The sequence below is a fragment of the Ochotona princeps genome, chromosome 6, assembly GCF_030435755.1.
Source record: "Ochotona princeps isolate mOchPri1 chromosome 6, mOchPri1.hap1, whole genome shotgun sequence".
In the NCBI taxonomy this organism is placed as follows: domain Eukaryota; kingdom Metazoa; phylum Chordata; class Mammalia; order Lagomorpha; family Ochotonidae; genus Ochotona; species Ochotona princeps.
In genome coordinates, this window is record NC_080837.1 from 67,298,494 (window position 1) to 67,315,342 (window position 16,849).

The following is a 16,849-nucleotide window of genomic DNA, read 5'->3' on the forward strand; positions in this document are numbered from 1 at the left end:
CTTCCTCTCTCTCTGTATATTTGACTTTCCAATAAAAAATAAATAAATAAATAAATAAATCGGAACCTGAGCTGTGGTTATGCATCATGGTGAGGGAATTCACCATGGGGGAAGGGTTTGGGGTGAAGGGGGGAGAATCCCAGTACCTATGAAATTGTGTCATGTAATACAATGCAATAAATGAATAAAAATAAATAAATAAATAAATAAATAAATCTTAAAACAAAGCAAAGCAACAAGAACAACAAAAACAAAACAAAAACAAAAACAAAATAAAAACCAGAAACCTTGCAGACTGATTAAGACTGAAAGGAACCAACTTACATTCTTGATGTTGATCTTTAAATTCTCTAAACAGGGTTGACTTTCTTCTGGAAAGCAGCTGCCTGTGTTAGATATTCATTTCCTACAGAGCTATTTCTGAAAGATTCACAGAGTCACACGTTCTCAAAAACAATGTTTATTTTAACACATAAAATGTACCATCCAGCACTGAATTCCGTCTGGCTACAACTTTAGAATTGGTGATTTAAATCCTTGACAGATGAGCTTGTGTGAGCAGATTATCACTACACAAAAGTGATAAGGACAGAATAAAAATCATCCGGTTAAATGTGCAGAGAACTATATTTGTAGCTATTCAAAAATCTGTTTCATTTAAACAAGTCAATACCAGTGTTTTTAGCCAGATTTTCCTGGAAGACAAACTCAAAGGAAAAGTACAGGAGGCACCCAACTGCGCAAGCCTGAGAATGAGCTTTCTGGTCTCATTCCCTTCACAAATGGAAAACTTTGTGAAGATCCTTCTGCCGCCTCCATCTTCTGATTTGTCTTCTCAGCAGCACAGCACAGCGCAGTCAATGCATTATTTAAACCACATGCACATTCCCAGAAGTGGAAAATTAGACAACTTTGGTCAGACGTACAAGACAACATTCTCAGGGTTCCTTCTTTTCTAAGTAAAAGAACAAACTACTAAGAAATGCTACAACATAAAAATGTGTATGTCTTGAAGAAAAAACTTAATGGCCTGAATTTTAAAACATTAAATAGAGACAGAGAAGCTTTTTAGAAATTGGATCAATGTCCTTTCAGTTTTCTGAAAATACCTAGACTTGATCATGCTGCTTTGTTACTAATTTTTGCAGACCTTAGATTTATAATCTCAGTTCTAATTTTTGAGGAACATTCACCATGCTTCTGTTAAGTTGAAGCTGATGCTAAGTAAGACCTAAGCTGGGGGCTGCCAGGCCCATCGGCAGGCAGGCTGGCATTTGCTTTGTGTTTCAGACAGATTGTGGCAGTTGTCTTCTCTATATGTTGGATCTTTAAAGACATGCTGGAAAAAAAAAATCTGTGAACCCAATCTTTCCATGCTGAATTCACATGCTTCATTTATGTCTCTAGCTTACCAAGGCTGTCAAAGGCTTGGAAAAGATGGCTAAACGCTTCATGATGGAAATATCTATAGGAAAAAAAAAAGGAAAAATGTAAAGCATTGGTGCTCACCACCAATGAAGTACTTACTAGAAACAGTATTAGAGAATATTCCCAGGAGTGGCTAAATGGCAATTCAAGTGAACACCCACAACATTACAGTGTTCTTAGCTGACACCTAGAGAACAACCAACCAAAAGGCAAAACATGCTTCAGCCATTAGCAAAAGTAAAAACCAGGATAGGACAAGTTTGGCTCAGCAGTTGAGCTGCAGGTTGAGACGCCTGCTTCTTATATCAGAGCACCTGAGTTCAGTTCCATGCTCTGCTTATGCAGAACTTTGGAGGCAATGGGGATGATACAAGTATTCGGGTCACTGCCATCCATGTGGGGGATGTGGTCTGAGTTCCTGGCTCCTAGTGTCAGCCTGGCTCAACCATGGTCATCAGTCACGTGGGAATCAAACAATGAAGGGGAGCTTTCTGTCTCCTCACAAACTTTTTAGAAGTTAAAGACACACTTTTGAAGTACAGCATGGAAAAAAATATTTTCAAGTCATATGCCCAAGAAGTGTCTGGTACCCAGAATGTAAACAAACTACTCTTATACAAATCAGGGATAGACAACTCAAATATGAAAACAGGCAAAGCATTTCTCTGGAGACCTGAAAAGATCCTCAACATCATCAGTCACTTAGGAAATAAAAAAAAACCACAGTGAGACACTACTTTAGACTCAGATGCCTGAAATAACTATGGTAAATAGTACTAAGCCCTGGTGGGGAAAGTGGAACCCCCATGCATTACGACTGGTAGGCATGTAAAATGGGGGAGTAACTGGGGGGTAGTTTGTCAGTTCCTCAAAAAATTACAGAGGTCCCATATAACCTAACAATTCCATTACAGGTATGTATAATCATAAGATTTATAAACAACCACACAAAAATTCCTACATGAATGTTCGAGGCAGCATTATTCATTATGACCAAAAAGGAACGAACGAAAAGGCTATCGACAGATGAACAGGGTGCATATATCTACGGAAAGGAATATTTCTCAGACAAAAAGAAGTAACATCCTGACTTGTGCTAGTCACACGGCCTTGAGAACAGTGGCAGCAGCCAGGCATGGACAACACAGCATGATTACAATTATACAACTAACACAGAACAGCTAAATCTAGAGACAAGAAGTGACTGGAAATGGGGAAGGAATTTCTTTCCTTCTAGATTAAAAAAACAAAACAAAACAAAACAACCAAACCCACAAAAAACCCCAAAACCTTTGGAGGCTCGTGCAATAGGTCAACTGGCTATCTTCATCTCCAAGCACCAGCATCCCATGTGGACACCAATTCATGTGTTGGCCGCTCCACTTCCCCATTAGGCTCCCTGCTTGTGGTCTAGGAAAGCAGTGGAGGATGGCACAAATCCCTGGGATCCTGCACCCAGGTGGGAGACCCAAGGAAGCTTTCGGATTTAGACTGATTCAGCTCTACCGTTGTGGCCATTTGGGGAAGGAAGCAGTTGATGGAAGAGCTTTATGTTTCTCTTTCTCTGTGAATCTGCATTTCCAGTGAAAATAAAAACATCCTTAAGCTTAGAAAACAGTGCAGCAAGCGGCACACTAGGGATACCCACATACTGTACTGGAGTCCCAGGTATTCTGCTTTTGATGCGGTGTCCTACTGAAGTCCCGGGGAGGCAGGGATGACCGTCCTTGTACCTGGTCTCCTGTCACCCACAACAGAAACCTGAATAGAGTTCCTGGCTTCAGCAGGGCCTGGCTCCAGCTATTGATGGCATTTAGAGAATGAACCAGTAGGTTGGGTTTCTCTCTCCCTGTCCTCTCAAATAATATTTCCCCCCCACAAAAGAATAATATAATGTCTTAAAAAAAAGGGACAATTTCCACAACTCTGTGAATACAGTATAACACTGAACTGAACTGTGTATTTCACTATTTCTTCTAATTAAAATAATTTTTATTGTGAATGAACTGTGTACTTTAAAAAGGCAAACTTTGTGGGCATTTGGAATGGAGCTTACAGATGCGACTTAAAATACCAACATCCCATACAGGAGTGCCCAAGTGCCAGATTTGCTTCAGATTCTAGTTTCTTGCCAATGTGCACCCTGTGAAGTAACAGGTTCTAGGATCCTGGCTGCAGCCTGGCCCAGCTCTAGCAGTGACAGGCATTTAGGGAGTGAACCAGCAAATGGAAGATTTTTCTGGCACTGTGCCTTTCAAGCAAACAAAAAAATTGGGAGCTAGTGTGGTGGCACAGCTTGTTAATCCCCAACCTATGGGGCTGGCATCCCCAGTTGGAGTCTGAAGTTGTTTCATTTCATACCCAGCTCTCTGCCAATGCCCTGGAGAAGAAGCAGAGAATGCCAATGCTTGGGGCCCTGCACCCACGTGGGAGACCTGATAGAAGTTCCTGGTTCCTGGCTTTGACCAGGCCCAGCCCAGCCCAGGCCATTGTAGCCACGTGGAGTAAACCAGTGGACAAAAGATCTACGTTTCTCATTCTTCATTTCCGTAACTCTGACTTTCAAAATAAACAAATCTTTCTTTTTAAAATTAACGACTTGAATAAAGCTCAAAATGGTTAAACCTGGCATTTTAAAACCTCATAGAGATAAGAGAAACTTAAAAGAGCTATGTCATTTGTCAGGGATAACAAATCACAGGGCTGTGTAACTTATAACTGAAGGGACCTTCAAACAAAGCAGCACATGTATTTCAGAGCAGGAAAGCAAGGCAAGATCATTTAAATGATCTCAACTGAGACAGGTGCCTCAATTGTGTAATCAGTACAGCTCTTTTTGTACATCTGAATCAAAGCCTACAGTGCACTGAAGGCCAGATAAAGTAGCCTACTGATAAAATCTTCCCAGAGGATGAAAAGCCAGGAATGTATTTACCGTTTTTTTCTTTCTCATGTATATAATATGAATATCTTCACTTCGATACTCTTCATCATGCTTTTCCAAAGGGATTTTTTCAAAGTCAAAGTCTAACTGAAGGAGCTGTAAATTCAAAAGAGGTGTATTTCAAATTCAGTAGCACAAAGTTCCCTGTGGTGACAGAAATCAGAACTGTGGCTTCTGTGGGGGAAACAAAACTACCCGGTAAGAGGCAGTGCAGCAGTCTCCAAATGCATTGACAATGTCGCGGATCTTTATACTGGGGAGTGCTGACTTGGGTACACACACAAGAACTGATCTGAACTGATGTGCTTTTACATGGTTTACTTCAGAATTTGCTGACTATTTAAACTGCTAGTTTCAAAAATTCGTTATCAGCGCTGGCACAATGCAGGCTCATCCTTCGCTTGCCGCACCAGCATCCCGTTTAGTACCAGTTCATGTCTTATGGGCATAGGATCTCTACTTCCGATACAACTTCACATTAATGGCTTGACAAAGTAGTGGAGGATGGCCCAAGTCCTTGGGCCCCTGTAACCACTTACATGGGAGACCCCGGGGAAGCTCCTGGCTTCCAGGTTTGGACTGGTCCAGCTATGGCTGAGGCATCATTTTGGGACAGAACTAGTAGATAGAAGCTTTCTCTGTCTTCCTCTCTTTGTAACTCTGACTTCAAGTAAACAAAAAAGTTCACTATTGTTTTTCAAAGTGAAGAACACAAATTGAAACTTTTCAGTGGGGCAAGCTTGCTGTTTAAGATGGCCACAGCCCACATCAGAATGCCTGGGTTTGAGCTCCAGCTTCCTGGTAATGCAGACCACTCACACAGGAGACCTAGCTTGAGCTGCAAGCATCTTGGGAATAAGCCAGCCCATGGCAGTGTCTCTCTTTGCCTTTCAAAATTAAAACTAAAAACAACAAAAATATATAATATGTGCTACCTGAAAGTCTGACATTTAATTTCTAATCAAACACACGAAAGTGTACCTAGCTGATCCTGCAAAATGAGTCACTTGGAAAGGAATGGATTTTTGCCCATAAAATGGATATGGCTCACTTGCAGGAAAATAAGGGTCCAGCCTCAGTAAGACTATGCAACCTCCTGTGAGTCTTTTAACTACCCCCCAAATTTGAAATTAGGTAGGTATATAGGTTAAAAGTTTCACAAGAATGTGGTACAAAACACAGAAGTAAAATTTATCACCTGAACATTTTCAACAGGTATTCTCCAAAAACAAAATACACATCATTGCTTGGTTTCCCAGGAACAACAGCAGCCTGAGTAAAAAAACTGACAACTTTCTCAGAAAAAAGAGTGTCACCATTATTATTTTATGATGTTCTGTAAATTGTATATCAGCTAATTAGAAAAAAAGAGAAACCAAGCATCATACAAGATAAAAAGTGAGGGAAGGGCCTTAGAAGATCCATGGGTTGTACAAGGTTTTTTGTTAGGTTCCTGCAAACACAATGTCTGCCACCAAACTGCCCTAATACACTTGAACCCAGTTGTACAGGGGCACTCTGGAAAAGCTACAAAAAGAGATGGACTTACCTCAAAATATTTTTTTTCAATTTCTGGATTTTTTCCCATTGTTCGTTGCTCATAGCAACATATAATACAAGTCTCATATCCACTGACGTCTTTTAGGGTTTTCAGCAATGGTTCCAAAGACTTAAAAACAAACAAACAGAAAAAGGAACAGTTTGCACATTGCTTAAGACTTAAATATTTTCAACTATAAAAGCAGTCTAGGGAGTGGAGGGGGCAATTAGAATTCCTTAAGTAATGCAATCAACTATTCATCTTTGAAGCTACCTAGCAAAAGCACATGTAATTTTAGCTCCACAAATGATTGGAAAACAACTCCTAACCAGTCTATTTTATCAAATTCTGCTGCCAGAGAAAGCATTCTAATGACTGCATTTCAAAGATAAACTGATCTCAATTTTAAGCTTACTTTTATTTAATTTTAACGACCAATACTTAATCTCACAAAAGTTAAGTGTGATCCTAAACTAACATGTAGTGGCTCATTATCCTCACAAACGAATGATGCCTACAACAGTTTCAGACTGGAATCAACCAAGAATCTTTCCATGCATCTAATCAATCTTGCCACAGAAAATGAGTTCTTGAAAGTGCAGTTCTCAATGTGATGATTAATGTGCTGACAGCGAAAAGCTAGGAGAAAAACAAGGCGAGTTTAGCTCTACATTAAACAGCCAAACGTGCAACACCTTCCTCCAACCTGCCTCGCATCAACTCCAGCACAGTCTGACTTTCCAGGTGCTAGGATGGGATGCAACCCGCAGGGAGGTGGCATGGCGCTCACGGAATCCTCACCTCTTCGTAGTAGATGCAGTCAGCCATCAGGACGTAGTCCGGTGGAGAAGCAAGGTCTTCTATTTCTTCCCCCCTTAAAGACGTCAAACAAGGAGTTTAACTGCGGCTTCAACTACTTTACAAACTCTTAAAAGCAAGGACTTGGAAAACCCTCTTCGCCTGCTCTGCACCTTAGGCGGAAACGTCAACTGGAAAGCAGACCAAGGCTGCTACCTTAAAACAAGCAGAAAGGCCATACAAACCATTTCAGTACCTTGGCTTCAACAGAACCAGTGACAAGATGCTTGTTCATGTCGATGTTCATCCTCAGCAGGTCCTGCAGCTCCTCCAGATCGGTGACCACCACATCCGCCCTAGAAAACGACGCCGACTGAGGGGAGCGCGGAGGCGGGGCGCGCGGGCAGGCGGCTCCCCGCGGCCTCGCCCGCTCTTACCCGAGCGTGGCGGCCATGAGCCCCACGGCCCCGGTGCCCGCGCCCAGCTCCAGCACCGACCGCCGGCTCAGCACGTGCGCCCCGGAGCCAGAGAACCCCGGCGTCTCCAGGTATTTGCAAAGGACAATAGCGGCGTCCCAAACCACGCAGCCCACGCCGCCGGAGCTGTACTGCTGCAGTCGTAACACTGTCCCATCCCGCTTCTCCAGAACTCGCACAAAGCTCCGTAGTGGGTCGTCTCCCGGGGGCTCCGCAGTTGCAGCCATCGCTTCCCGGCCGTCACAGGCGGCGCACGCCGTGACGTCACCGCGCCGCGCCCGCCCTCACCTCCGAGCTAGGGAGCGGGCGTCACGACACCACGGCGCGTGCGCGAGCTCACAAAGCCTGCAGGACAGGTTCGCCTGGACCAGACCGAGCGCTGTGCCCCGCCTCCCCCAGCCCTAAGTCACTGGAAACCACGTTTTCACACTAAGCTGGTGTTATAATCTGTAATAAAACGATGGAAATGATCATGGAGAATAGATAAATTAAAAAATAATAAATTAAATGATGGAGAATTTGGATTGTTTGTACCTGAAGGCAGACTGATTTCGCACAGTAGTCACTGGCCTTAAATTCAGACGGGTTTCCCGGATCCAACCAATGATGTCGCGCCTTTCCAAGCGTGCTTGCTCCTAGTTTTTCATAGGAATGCATCAACGCGGTTGCTGGAAGCTTGTCGTTTAGATTAGCCCTCTATAATTTACATCAGTTAATTTCTTTGGGATTATGTGATCTAAGTTTATAACATATTGAAAATAACGTGTATATGAATCCACAGGATTTAATCTCTGGTTTCTTAGCATGAAAAAACATTTTTAAAGCCTTTTAAAAATTAAGACAGGGTGATTTATTAATCTTGTTAAGAACTCTGATACAAAGCACAGTAAAAGGCCACAGACCAGTAAATAAACAACGTGGCTTTGGGCTACTTTACAATTGCTGCTACAGCACTATCAGCAATGCACTTTTCGTCACATCCAATGAAGGCAGACAGATGACAAATACAAGTTTCACTCATTCTTCTGATTAAAAAGTTTAATAAAGCTTTAGGTATTTGCTGGTTTTAATATTATCAATCTAAAAATATTTTTTAAAAATTTCAGTTAACATGATTTATAGAGAAGGTTATTAGGTTTTAAAGGCAAGATAGTTGGTTCCTATGCCATAAGAAACTTCTCCTTTGATTTTATGCATTAGTAAAGTAGCAGATTGCATTATAGTCCTCAAGTCACTTCAATTTATATAGGTTATTAGCATTATTTTTAAATATACAGTATAAACAAAACTGTACAAACATGGCATATTGTTTTCTAAAACAATAGGCAACTGATTATAGCTAAAGACACCATAGTCTGCCAAAACAAAAGGCACATCTGAATGAGACACATGCCCTTTTCCCTCTATGATTGGGTTATATATTCTTTGCTTACACTTTGACAGAATAAGAAACAGTGCAGTCTATTATTCTCCACCCTACTTTTCATTTTTGTCTTCAGCAGCAAATACTGGCATTTAAGACATGGCATTACACAGTTTATGAACTGTGGATGTTATTCACCATTCTAGATGTAAAAACTATAAGTAAAAACGAGAAGATGGTCAAAGACGTTTAAAAACCAGTAATACCATAAAGCTTCCATGCTTATGTAAATTCATTGCCTTAAAAAGGCAGCTATTACTCAAATTTCAAAAATTCCACAACAGCACTATCCCTTTTCAGTGCAATCAATGTCACCTTAAGTCATATTTTAGCAGAGTCTACAGTGCAAATATAAATTCATCATACTGGCCTTTGGGCAGCACTGAGGATCCAAAACAAGGCAATGGTACTGACCACCTGAGGATAATGGTGAAGGACTTTTTGTATTTTTATTTTTCCGATTTGTAAAAGCTTATTTGATCAGTAGCATTTTTGTAAGAGCATTACAAAATAGTACTAAAATACTATGCCTTTTTTGAATAAATTAAAAAAAAAAACTTTACAAATACTATTCCAGTGTCAATGACTACACATGGCTAAGGTCATTGAGGAGTTTCTGCATTTTCTAGCAAAGACAATCCATACAATGGGGGGTGTGAGAGCTCCCGCTTGTAAGTCTTTGGTGGCAGTTTTGGTAGGTGAGGACTTGAGTTCTGCCGTGGTGGCACAGGGGGAGCTGGCGGATGAACAAGATTATTGTGACTAGAATTAAGCACGTAGCATCGACGTGGTACCCTTGGAGAAGGAGTGCTAGGAGGAGTGCTTGGTGAATTTGGACACGTGTTAATGTCTCTGAACCACTCTGGATCTCTGTGAAGATGTCCTAGTGGAGGAGGCTGAAGATTAATGGGACAGTTGATAAAGTGTTCTGGAGGCCGAAGGGGCACCGGAGGAGGGGTGTCAGGAAGAGGATCTCTTGGCGGAGGTGGAGGTGGGCTGTGCAGGGGTCCATCAAATGGTCCAGGAGCAACAGGAACTCTGGGCTTTACCTTTGGAGGAGGAGGCTGTCTCGGTGGAATAGCAGGAGGGTCATCATCAGATTTTATATTCCCCTCGAAAAAAATAAAGTAATTAAACTATATTTCTATTCTCCTGAAAAATATATAATAAAAGTGTAAAAGATGCTGTATCAAGTTAAATCCAGAGGCTCAAAACAGATTAGTCTGCCTTACTTACCAGATTTATGAGAAAATTCCTTCCAAATTAATTCAGGGCTCAGTTAAATACTTTTATATGAGACATTTAAATTGAATACTTAAAGAGTGTGGGAGGAAGAAAATATCACTATATTTTTAGAAATGTATTTATGGACTGCACTGAATCTGTTAAAAATTGAAAATTTAAACATACATACAAATAAGTTGGAAGCTTAGAATATAAATCCTCAGATTGTCTTGCTTAAGTCTAACATTGTAGAAGTTAGTTTATTTTAATAACCATGACAGGTAAGTAATTGAAAATAATACACGGTCTTATACAGGAAAGATGTCAATGAGTCTTAATATCCAGTTTCTGTCTATCAAGCATCTACTGCTGCTTGCCCAAAACGTGGCTTAGATCAGTGGACTCGCAAGTACGTTCCAGGGCCTGAGTCAGTATTATCCATAGGGAACTTGCTAGAAAAGTAAATTCCTGTGCCATCCCCAAACCTACTAATCAGGAATTCTGGTGGTGTGGCCAGGCACCAAGAGCTTCTTCCAGGTCTCCCACAGGGTTGCAGGGTTCCAAGGCTTTGGACTGTCCTTGACTGCTTTCCCAGACCACAAGCAGGGAGCTGGATGGGAAGTGGAGCAGCCAGGATACAAACCAGTGCCCATATGGGATCCCGGTGAATGCAAGAGGAGGTCTAGCCACCAGACTATCACGCCAGGCCCTCAACAATGTAGTTTTAATAAGCTTTCCATGTGACTGTGATACACACTTAACTTTGAGAAGCACAACTGAAAGTTTGAAGAATTCTTTAAATATTGAAGCTCTTTCCATCTGTACCAGAAATAAAATGTACTTCGAGTATCTATCAGCTAATTAGTCTTTTTTTTTTTTTCAGGATTTTTATGAGGATTGAACAGCTACATAAATCATTTTTTAAACACAACAACAAAAATGGCGAAAACTATAAGGGTAAGACAAAACATTAAGAAAGAACACTATTTCAATGTAAATTTTGAAAAAGTAGAAGTAAATTGACAACAGGTTACTACCTTGGAATTTGATGCATCATGATCAAATTTTTTTCGAGGAGGAAGGGGTGGAGGAATTAGTGGTTCTTCACTTAGTTTATGTAAACTATTACACGAACTGAAGAAAGATTCTAGGGGAGGGAAAAAATAAAACGCAATTCATATTGGAATTTCAAAACAAAACTTCATCATAACTTGTGATCACTTTTGTAGTAGCATTTGTCAGACTACACTGTTTCTTAAACTTCCCAATACATCGTAAACTTTCTGGGAATAGTTTGTAATTGCTCTTGTGTCTGTGGCATGTATGAGTGCCTGACAGATATCATAAATCAGGAATGGGAACCTCTGGTCCTAAGATTGGCAACATCATTTGTTTTAGCCCTGGCCAAGGCAATCACAGGCAGGACTCGAATTTCAATAAATCTAGAGCAAGCTGATCTTTACGTTGATAATTTTTTTTGTGGCCTGTGACTGATGTTGTAAATATCCAAATGACCCTTGGCAGAAAAAAGGGCTCCACACCCTTCAATAAATGAAGCTACTGTATTTAATTAAGATCAATAAGAATCTGCTCCTCCAAAACACCTTTTCACAATCCAAAACAAAAACAAAAGTTTATATATACTGTAGTAATTCCCAGAAAAAGAACATGCTAAGCAAATAAGGATAACTTTCTTAAAGTTACAATGAAGTACATTAGTGAGTTAACCACAAAAGCCTTGGATAAACCCAATAATCTGGAAACACAGAATCACAAAGAATTCCATCACTGAAAGCAACAGTGTTAAATCAGTCTTCTTCTAGACTCTGAATTACATCTGCAGAGAATGTTTTCTTATGTTTAAGCCAGTCTTACATCAGCCTTCACTTCCTTACAGACACCACACTTGTAGAAGCAGAAGATGTCTATAGGGTGGTGGGAGTTTCTTAGTCTGGGAGTGATTTAACAATCACCATTTAACCCCAGGACTATACTTCTTCACAGCAGGTAATAAAGTGAGTACAGTTTTATTTTCCATCAATAGCATTTATCTCCAAGATTAGTTTTCATGAATGTTTTAAATATTTACAGTGAATGTGAGATAATCCACTATGTAATGCATTTAACTAACTAATATTTTTGCTATTCATTTACCCATTTATTCATTCAATAAGTGATTTTTGGGCATATCCTATATACTTTCAGGCATTCTTCTATGTACTAGCAATATGACAGTGAAAAAACTATGAAAATATTATTTTCTACTAGAGTACAAGGTATTAAGAAAGACCAGATAATTTCATCAATGAACTATGACTAGAAATAAGAGGAAATATGAGGTAGTAAAGGGGTATGGAAAGAACTGGAATAAGGGTAATTACAAAGATTTCACAAGGGTAACACTGAGTAAAAGCCTGGAGGAGGTAAGGAAGCAGGCCATGAGGCCAAGTGAGTGCAGAGCAATGCAAGCAGAAGGAAAGCAGAGAGAAGTCCACAAGCAGTAACATGAGGATACCCCAAACAGCACATGGAATTCTAAAATTCATTTTGGTACAAAGATTTTAAAACTGGTGCATAGTCTTTTTATTAAACATGCTTTCTATGAACTTTCTTTTTTTCACAGAGCTGGAAAAAATGATACAGAAATTCATCTGGAAACACAAGAGACCATGAATAATCAAAACTATCCTGAAGAATAAGAACTTAGCTGGAGGGATCGCAAGCTCAGAACTTAGGACATATTAGAGGGCAGTAGTAATCAAAACAGCTTGGTACTGGTACAGAAACAGAGAGGAAGCTCAATGGAGCAGAACAGAAATATCAGAAGAGAGTCCACACATGTATAGCCATCTAGTCTTCAACAAGAGAACAGAAAAAATCCAGGCAAGAAACAAGGTCTCTTCAATAAATACTGTTGGGACAATTGGATAGTAACCTGTAGAAGTAAGAAACAAGATCCCCACCTTTCAACATACACAAAGATCAAATCTAAACAGATAAAGGATCTAAACCTATACCTAGAAACCATCAAACTATTAGGAGAAAATGTAGGAAATATTCTACAAGATAACAGGTGCAAGCAAACACTCACTAGAAAAATCATCAAAAGTACAGGCAGTCTAGACCAAAATAAACACATGGGGTTATATCAAATGAAGAAGTTTCTCCACAGCAAAGAAAACAATAAGCAAAGTAAAAAAGCAACTAACAGAGTGGGAGAAAATCTTTTCACACTACACCACAGAGGGCTAATATCCAGAATATATAGACTCTAGAAAACTATAACAAAACATGCAAACCAGTCAAGAAATGAGTGAACAAAATAGCACTTTTCTTCTTCTCTTTTTAAAATTTATTTATTTTTTATTTGAAAGTCACATATACAGAGAGCAAGAGAGAGAGGAAAATCTTCCATCTGATGATTAAGTGGCCACAAAGGCTGTAACTGCGCTGATCCTAAGCCAGGAGCCTGAAGCCTCTTTTGGGTCTCCCACGTGGGTACAGGGTTCCAAGACCCTGGGCTGTCCTCAACTGCTTTCCCAGGCCACAATCAGGGAGCTGGATGGGAAGCAGGGTGGCTGGAATTAGAACCAGCGCCCACATGGGATCCTGGTGTGTGTAAGGTGAGGACTTTAGCTGCTAGGCTATGGCATTGGCCTGGCAGACACTTTTCAAAGGAACAAATCCAAATGGCTAACAGACATATGAAATAAATGTTCAAGCTCTTGAGCAATAAAGGAAATTCAAATAAAAACAACACTGAGGTTCCACTTAACTCCAGTGAGAAGGGCCCACATACAGACCCACAACACCTGCTGTCGAGATTGCAGGCTGGTGCAGCCACTACGGAAGTCGGTATGCAGAATACTCAGGCACCTACCATATGACCCAGCAATGCTATTCCTGGGAATATATCCAGAAGATCTGATACATTCACTTGAAAAAAACAACTTGCACCCCTGTATTCATTGCAGCACAATCAATAATCCACAAAAACATGGAGACAACTTAGATGCCCACTGAAAGTGGACTGGATAAAGAAGCTATGGTACATCTACTCTATGGATTACCACTCAGCTATTAAAAAAGGATGAAATCCTATCATTTGCATCCAAAATATGCCCAATTGGAGACCATTATGCTAGGTGAAATGAGCCAATCCCAAAAGGACAGATACTACATATTTGTTCTAATATAAGACAACTTCCATCAAAAATACAAAATAAACAAAAAAATAAAGGTGAATATATACACATGTGTAACCCCACAGACAAAAGAATGTCATGGAAACCAGAGTACCAGGAATCAAAGAAAATCAACAGAATGCATCTCTACTAAGGAATGAAGGCAGACTCAATGAAACTTCTAAATATACCTAGACAACAAAAAATAATCTCTACTATTGTCTATGCCAACAGTGTCATGACCCAAGTAAAGAGCAGAAAGCTGGAACCATTTCCCTTTCATCTCTGATTTTTTAAGTGGTTGTTCTCTGGTGATGCTCTTTGTTAATATGGCTGAAGGATTGTTCTCTGCTCATCTTCTCAGGGAAAGCTCTTTCTTGTTTCAATTTGTAGCTTTTTTGTTTCAAATTCACTTATTTTTGCTCCTGGCTTTGGATTGGCTCAGCTTCAGCCTTTGCAGCCCCTTGGGAAATGAATCAGCAGACAGAAGATCTTCCTCTCTGTCTCTCCTCTCTGTATATGTGAATTTCCAAAAAAGACCAAATAAATCTTTAAATAATAATAATAATTAACAAGATTAATTCATTTGTTTAAAAGTAAGATTTACAAAGGAAGATATACAAGGAGAACAAGCAAGCAAGAGATCTTAAATCTATCTGGTTCACCGCCCAGATAGCTGCAATGACCAAGGCTGGGCCAGTTGAAATCAGGAGCCTCTTTTGGGTCTTCCAAGATGCTGGCAGGGGCCCAACTATTTGGACCATTATCTGTTGCTTTTCCAAGACCATTAGAAAGGAGCTAGATCAGCAGTGGAACAGCCAGGAGATCAACCAGCATTCATGGGATATTTGGAAGACACTTTGTATTTAAATTCTATTTTCCATGAAGGTCTGAAAGTCTTTTCATACGTCTGTTGTTCCTCAATGACAGAGAAGTGGGAGTAGCATGAGTCAAGAGAGAAAGCAATTCTTGATGATCTCTGATAGATCCAACTACAGAAGTATTTTCAGGCTCTTTGAAAAATCCTTGGGTTCTACTTGTGAGGCATAAAGCCAACAGACTTAAACGCAAGTTAGATAAAGTCTAACTAAAATTGCATGTCCTGCCTGCCATGAAAAACTTGTCAAAGTAGAGAAAACTGGAAGTTCTGATGTTACTGTAAAGAAAGAAGCAGCAGCAGAGATGATGAGGGAGAGCTAGATTATGGATATGTTTTGAAAGTAATCAAGATTTGCTGATGGTTCACATTTGGTGTAAAGGAAAAAAAGAGAAGTAAATGCTATCTCTATTACTATTTTTGGTCTAACAATGGTTGCTATTACAATAAAGATGAGGGCACATTAGTAGGAAGATGGATTGGAAATGAAGCAGCCAGGACTCAAACTGGCACTCTGCTATGAGATGCTAACAGCAGCTTAATCCACTGTGCCTCAATCCTAGCCTAAGTAATCTACTTAAAAAAAAAGATTTATCCATTTTTATTTCAGAGGCAGATTTACAGAGACACAGAGATAGATCTTCCATTTACTGGCTCACTCCCCAGATAGCTGCAATGGCCAGAACTACAGTGGCCTGAGTCAGAAGCCAGGAGCTTCTTGGTCTTCCACATGGGTGCAGGGGTCCAAGGACTTCAGCCATGCTCTGCTGCCTTCCCAAGGCCACAGGAAGGGAGCTGGATAACAAGAGATGCAGCTGGGACTTGAACCAGCACCCAAATGGGATGCTGGCACTGAAAGAGAAAGATTAGCCTAATAAACCATTGTGCCAGCCCCAGTAATGTACGTTTTGATGCTTACTCACATTTAGAGAAAACAAACAAACAAACATTAATTTAAAACACTAAACTGGCAACTAACTATGCCATAATTTAAAAATTCTCAGATTTCAAGGGGGACGATAAACATTTTTTTTTTAAAGATACACTTTCTTTGATATGAACTATCTATTCATGTTCATTATTGGTGGAGTTATACTGTTTTTCTCGTTTTGTTTGAGTACTTTTCACATTAGTCCATTCTCCCCCTTCCCCACTTCCTTTCTTTCTTCCGGCATGTTTTAAGGATATTTAATGTTTTATGCAGTTATTCTGAAAGTTTTCTTACCAGATGGAAAATGTATTTCATTATCATACAAAATAATGTCTACAATTCCTGCTTTGTTACAGTTTGCATTTTGTCTTTCTGCCACCTCCTGCCCCCCATTTATATTGAAATTCTAAAGCCCAGCACAGAGACTTGGGACCTCTGAGGCACAGTCCTTGTAGATGTATCAAAACAGGACAAATAATTAGTGGGGACCCTAATCCAGTATATGCGACAGGTGTCTTCTGAAGAAAAGAGGGGGAGACACAATTGAAAGAACACAGCCATGTGACAAAAGAAGCAGACTCAAGTGATGTGTCTGCAACCCAAGTGATCCCAAAGATCTCCAGCAATTGCCCTCTCCAAGTCTCAGTGGAAACATGGCCCTGTCAACACCTTCATTTTGGATTTATAGCCTCCAGAACTATGAAACAAGAAACTAAGCCTTTCATTGGTTGTATTTTGTTTGGCAGCACCCAAAAACTAATATACATGGCAAATACATCTTTATTATAGATCAGCCACCAAAAATAACAAAAATTCATAAACTCTAATAAATCTAGAAGATGCCTGAAGCTGTAATTTATGAAGGCAGACTGCAATGTGTAAGGAGATAAACGATGGAATACAAAGCCCAAATGCCTGCAGATACTGACAGTGACACAAAATTACTGTTGATTCTTTGCCAATCAATCTGCTAGGTCTTCAACATGATTCTTGCATTCCATTGTTAGCAAGTTTAGTGGTATTA

At 40.1% G+C, this 16,849-nt stretch overlaps 2 protein-coding genes across 6 annotated transcripts in view; both read right to left on the bottom strand.

Moving 5' to 3' along the window:
* Positions 1 to 444: 444 nt before the first annotated feature.
* Positions 445 to 7,453, bottom strand: VCPKMT (valosin containing protein lysine methyltransferase). 3 transcript variants are annotated; one of them, XM_004584802.4, is made up of 6 exons: positions 7,148 to 7,451; positions 6,956 to 7,066; positions 6,714 to 6,786; positions 5,922 to 6,041; positions 4,364 to 4,468; positions 445 to 1,465 (listed from the first exon to the last, which is right to left on the bottom strand). In XM_004584802.4, the coding sequence occupies exons 1-6, from the start codon at positions 7,411 to 7,413 to the stop codon at positions 1,451 to 1,453; spliced, it is 690 nt and encodes a 229-aa protein (XP_004584859.2). In that variant the 5' UTR covers positions 7,414 to 7,451; the 3' UTR covers positions 445 to 1,450. The 3 variants fall into 3 exon arrangements, with proteins under 3 accessions (XP_004584859.2, XP_058522400.1, XP_058522402.1); XM_058666417.1 differs by lacking the exon at positions 445 to 1,465 and adding an exon at positions 1,473 to 1,603 and having other exon boundaries at positions 7,148 to 7,452; XM_058666419.1 differs by lacking the exons at positions 445 to 1,465; positions 6,714 to 6,786 and adding an exon at positions 1,473 to 1,603 and having other exon boundaries at positions 6,967 to 7,066; positions 7,148 to 7,453.
* Positions 7,454 to 8,012: 559 nt separating this feature from the next.
* Positions 8,013 to 16,849, bottom strand: part of SOS2 (SOS Ras/Rho guanine nucleotide exchange factor 2) — a 115,163-nt gene continuing 106,326 nt past the window's right edge. For 2 of the 3 annotated variants that reach the window (XM_058666398.1, XM_004584803.4), the window contains 2 exons: positions 10,871 to 10,980; positions 8,013 to 9,721 (listed from right to left, as the gene is read on the bottom strand). In XM_058666398.1, the coding sequence (XP_058522381.1) occupies positions 9,212 to 9,721; positions 10,871 to 10,980 (620 nt within the window). In that variant the 3' untranslated portion in view covers positions 8,013 to 9,211. The remainder of the gene's footprint in view (positions 9,722 to 10,870; positions 10,981 to 16,849) is intronic. The other variant, XM_058666397.1, reaches the window with a different exon arrangement.